Source organism: Eleginops maclovinus, chromosome 11 (genome assembly GCF_036324505.1).
Source record: "Eleginops maclovinus isolate JMC-PN-2008 ecotype Puerto Natales chromosome 11, JC_Emac_rtc_rv5, whole genome shotgun sequence".
NCBI classification, from domain to species: Eukaryota; Metazoa; Chordata; class Actinopteri; order Perciformes; family Eleginopidae; genus Eleginops; species Eleginops maclovinus.
In genome coordinates, this window is record NC_086359.1 from 8,862,341 (window position 1) to 8,867,320 (window position 4,980).

Sequence of the window (4,980 nt, forward strand, 5' to 3'; positions counted from 1 at the left end):
TTTTTAAATTTCCCTTAAAAGACGGAATACTTCTTCCACCAATGACAGAATATACTAATGTGTACTAAGGTGTGCTATCTGCCATTTCACGCTACTCAAATGTGTGTCCAACCGCTGCTGAATGTCCCGTTCTGTTTCACATTTATTGCGACGCATTAAGTAAGGTACATTATGTCCAGGTGACAAACCACATAAGTGAGTGTGAGTGTGAGTGTGAGTGTGAGTGTGGTGGTGTATGAATGAAACATTTCGTGAGAGTACATTGTGCGACTATAAATGCCGTGTTAATTTACGACTTACTGGATTGTGACTTTCCTCATTTACAACACACACGATGAGTGAGTGAAAAGTCTTACTGGCAACAATTGCAAGAACACATTTTTATAAAGCCGTTTGAGTTTTTCCTGCAGTTGCATGTACAGTACATTTAAGTAAGACATATTTTGTTGTTGAAGCAACACAATGACTGCAGGTCCGTACTGAAGTAGGGTTTTTACATAAAGCAGTGTTTAAAAGTATGCATGTGTTGTTGTAGATGTCATAAAATACAGTGAGAACAGAAGTGAATATGTCAAGGCCACATCAGACATGTGATGTTCAAAACAAAACCTGAGTCATAGTATACCAGCAGTGTTAATAAAATAGATAGATCATTGCTGAAAGGATGTTGCAATCATTTCCTGTAGACTTTATTACTATTATCAATGCATGTTGAGTTGTTCAATGTAACGAAAACTGATTGGGAGGAATACTTTACCCACAAAATGTCCATTTGCTCATCGATTACTCACAGGAAACTCTGTCTCAGGAAAAGTCTCAAGCTTGCCTGCCTCACCAAGTGTTTTAAAAAGTAAATTCTTAGCAGTATTTTGAAGAAGTGAGCATGCACATACATGAGTTTTATGAGAGTTCCTACAATAACCTAAAGATAACAGTGAGTGAGTAATTGATATAGAAGTGGACACTATGTGGGTGAAGTGTTCCTTTAATCCCTAATAATGCATCCTACATTGTTCATTGCTTCAAAACTTCAAATGTCAGACGAATGTATCCGAGAATAAAGTCAAATAGGTATAATGGTTGCATGAAATACTTAATTCAGTTGCTCAAACTGGGTTTGCAGATGTGTAAGAGTCAATATTTGTTGACATACGTCTAAGCATGAAAACAGTGATGGTGACAACACAACATCCCCAGGACACATAACTCACGTGATGTTCAAAACAAACGGTAGTCATGCTGAAAACGCACAACATATGAATGTACCTAAAGTGATGAAAAGCTGATTGATCATTGATGAATGTATGTCTCAGTCATTTCCTGTTGACAATGGTTGTAGATGCTGCTGGGAAGAAGGAGGGGAGTGTATTGGGGGCTTTTGTCAATAACAGCCACATAAAGTACATTTCCTATTCTAAGTTGCACTGTATTTTGAAGGTGTGTCCCCCCAGCCAATGAGGTCGCAGCATTCACATGCGTCACTTTGAGCAGCAGGGTGGGGGGGTGGCAGCGGTGGGACTGTGCCTATAATAAACCCAGTAACTGCGCCTTTTCTCCACAGACAAGTGAGAAGAACTCGAGACTCTAACAGAACTCCGAACCACAAAAACTCAAGAGAAGACTTTTTTTTCCTAAAATATTTTTTACATTCTGAACAGCCGGGCTCTGAATCTAAGTGCTGCCGCTTTGGAATTAGATTTTCCTGTGCTTTCAAAAAGTGCACATTGACACCTTTTTTCTTCCCTCATCAGACCCTTTCTGAATCTTCTGCAATGTTTCCAGAGGCAAATAAAGGGTGAGTACGCCTTTGTACAAAAATAACTTACAGCTTCTTTTTTTACCTTGCAGCTGAACACATGGCTCCTTCTTGGGCCTGTCGGTATGACATATACCGGTTTGGATAAGGGACAACAATGTTTAGCGCACATGCTCTCTGGACAGCAACTGTTTAAAAAAAACCTTAATTTCTCTTCCTGAAGGAGTCCTTAAAAGGTTTATTTTACACTTTTTATCACATTGGTTAGGCCAAAAATGATATCAATATCATTTGGTAGGGGTGTTCAGAGTGGATTCCGTTTTAGAGTGTATTTATTAATAGCACAGTCTTGTGAATCCACTGAATCATGCTTTGGATTGTGTGGAAATAGCTTGTCATAAGACAGGAATTACACAAACTGTAAAATTAAAGGAATCAGTGACAGTTACCAAATGAACAGGCAAAAAACGAGTGTGCGTGTCACTATTGATTTGTACGAAAGGCGGGATACAGCCTGTGTGTAGCAGGAATGTGTGTGTGCCTCTCTTCAAACACATCCTTATCAGTAGCTGTTCTCAGATCAGGCTTGCTGCCAACATAATGTAATCTGATTATAATGACCACATCACATGACACTCAAAGAAGCAAGAGGTCACGCTAGTGGGAAAAAAAGGATGATCTTTGCAGTCAAACTGACCTGAAAGTTTATATTCATGTAATCCAGCTGGAGCTACGAGGACTGCAAGGCCACTGCCGATTGGCTGATGGCCCAGACCGATGTGCGGCCCACGATTGGCATCGTGTGCGGCTCGGGGATGGGAGGGCTGGCTGACATGTTAAAGGATCAGATCGCCTTCAACTACAAGGACATCCCCAACTTCCCACAGAGCACCGGTGAGTTCAGCTACAACAAACACCTCAGAAACAAATCGGTTCCCCCTTTGGTGTTCATACTAAGTGAATGTTTTTTCTTCCTGCAGTGCACGGACATGCAGGCCGGCTGGTGTTCGGCACCTTAAAGGGGCGGCCATGTGTTTGCATGCAAGGGCGCTTCCACTTGTACGAGGGCTACCCAATCCAGAAGGTGTGTGTTGAAGAAAATAATCCCATGAAACCTTTAAAGACATCGAAAGATCCTTTAAACCAAAGTCCCTCCTGGTTGCATAACATCCATGTGTGTGTTTCCAGATCACGCTGCCCATACGCATCTTCAAGCTGATCGGTGTGGAGACGGTGATACTGACCAACGCAGCCGGAGGCATCAATCAGGACTTTAAGGTTGGAGACATCATGATCATCAGAGACCACCTCAACATGCCGGGCTTCGCTGGAAACAATCCGCTGGTCGGACCCAACGACGAGAGGTAGGAAGTCCTGGCGGTCTTTCAGACGTTCAGCGGAATCACCTTTTGATCTTTGCTCGATCTAAACCTTTCACTTGTTATTTTTCGCTCAGGTTCGGAGTGCGTTTCCCCTGCATGTCCGACGCCTATGACAGAGAGCTGCAGCAGATGGCCATGGACGTGGGACAGGAACTCGGCTATGGAGACTTCCTGAAGGAGGGTGTCTACTGCGTGCTGGGCGGACCCTCATTCGAGACCGTCGTCGAGGCCCGTATGCTGCACAAACTGGGCGTCGATGCTGTTGGTAAGAAGTGTTTCATGGACTTGTTTTACATTGACATTTTGCCACCAACACAGAACTTCCTATTGTTAAAGTACACGAGTAGCAGTGGTGGGCCTTTAAAGCTGTGGAAACCAGGGTTTATGTTCGATATGAAGAGTTTTTCACCGAAAAAAAGGGAAAAATCCAAACTATAAAACTTGATGCGAACGTCTAAAGTAAAGCCAGCTAAAATATTTGTTCTTCTGCGGATAAATGCATGACATTACATCACATTTCATGGTTTCTATAGTTAAAACATGTTATACTCGTCTGTCCTCGCCAGGCATGAGCACAGTCCCCGAGGTGATCGTCGCGCGCCACTGCGGCATGCGAGTCTTCGCCCTCTCGCTGATCACCAACCAGGCGGTGATGGACTACGACAGCGAAGAGAAAGCCAACCACGACGAAGTCCTCGAGACGGGCAAGCAGCGAGCGGAGCAGCTGGAGCGGCTGGTGTCCACCATGGTGACCAAGATCGAGCACAACAACAACTACGCCTAAGAGACGCCGTGCGAGTCAGAAGCTATATTTGAACCATTCAGTGTGACTGAAGGAGATTTAAAGCGGTTGATATTTAATGGTCTGATGTTAGAAATCAAAGTGAGTTCAATATTTAGGTGAGCAGTGGGGCTGTTTTTCAGTCTTAGGTCAAACGATGATAATATTGTAGTCCTCTGGAGAACCTCACTTACATACAAACAGAAATACCTAACACACACACAGCCTTTTGTTTTCACGCCATAACTGACGTCTTACATTCCTCTTTCGAGCGGCTCCAGACGAAAATGTTTATTTTTATCATTTTAAATGAGACTTATTTGTTCTAACTTAAAAGATGTGATCAGTTTGTGTGAATGTCTGCAATTTAACTTAACAATGAGCTCAAAAATCTGTTGTATCTTAATATTGTGATGTTGTTGAAATGTGTACATTAGTGGACTTAAGGTATTTTAAGATGCTTGTTTTTTCATATGAATGTTGTTACTAAAGGTTCTATTTATTACTAACTTGACGTTGTTTGTGTCGTTCTTTGATGTGTGGAGGAACTTGAATTGTCTTTCATTAACACATCACAACCACACACTGAAAAAACTTTGACTTTAACTAAATGTATTATGTCCACAGATTTCACATAACTTTATTAGGTTAGTTTAAAGCAACAATGTTAAGTTGAACCAAATATTTTGTATTTAAACTTAATATTATTACCTTAAGTGAAATCTATTGACTTAATATTTTTAATTAAAGTCAACATTTCAGTTTTTTCAGTGCTGGATTACCTCCTCATACATTCATCTTTCACTAAAACTGAAAACGTTGACTTTAATTTAACGTATTAATTCAATACATTTCACATAACTGTATTAGGTCGGTTAAAAGCAATAATATTAAGTTAAAATACAAAATATTATGTCCAACTTAATATCGATGCTAACCTAAAACAGTTTAGCGAAATATTTTTGACTTAATACGTTTAATTAAAGTCAAAGTTTCAGTTTTTCCAGAGTACAAATATAGATACTCAGATATGGAAAATACTTGGATATTGAACCAGAGAC

The 4,980-nt window shown here is 40.9% G+C and overlaps 1 protein-coding gene across 2 annotated transcripts; it reads left to right on the forward strand.

Moving 5' to 3' along the window:
• Window positions 1-1,540: 1,540 nt before the first annotated feature.
• pnp5a (purine nucleoside phosphorylase 5a) lies at window positions 1,541-4,428 on the forward strand. Of its 2 annotated transcripts, XM_063896030.1 has the most exons (7): window positions 1,549-1,626; window positions 1,667-1,795; window positions 2,481-2,650; window positions 2,737-2,840; window positions 2,945-3,120; window positions 3,213-3,403; window positions 3,705-4,428. In XM_063896030.1, the coding sequence occupies exons 2-7, from the start codon at window positions 1,773-1,775 to the stop codon at window positions 3,920-3,922; spliced, it is 882 nt and encodes a 293-aa protein (XP_063752100.1). In that variant the 5' UTR covers window positions 1,549-1,626; window positions 1,667-1,772; the 3' UTR covers window positions 3,923-4,428. The 2 variants fall into 2 exon arrangements, with proteins under 2 accessions (XP_063752099.1, XP_063752100.1); XM_063896029.1 differs by having other exon boundaries at window positions 1,541-1,795.
• The last annotated feature ends 552 nt before the right edge of the window (window positions 4,429-4,980 follow it).

Coding starts and splice junctions, on each gene's coding strand:
- pnp5a (XM_063896029.1), top strand. CDS start 1,773: ATGTTTCCAGAGGCAAATAAAGG. Junction 1,796..2,480: donor TTTCCAGAGGCAAATAAAGG/GTGAGTACGCCT, acceptor CATGTAATCCAG/CTGGAGCTACGAGGACTGCA. Junction 2,841..2,944: donor AGGGCTACCCAATCCAGAAG/GTGTGTGTTGAA, acceptor GTGTGTTTCCAG/ATCACGCTGCCCATACGCAT.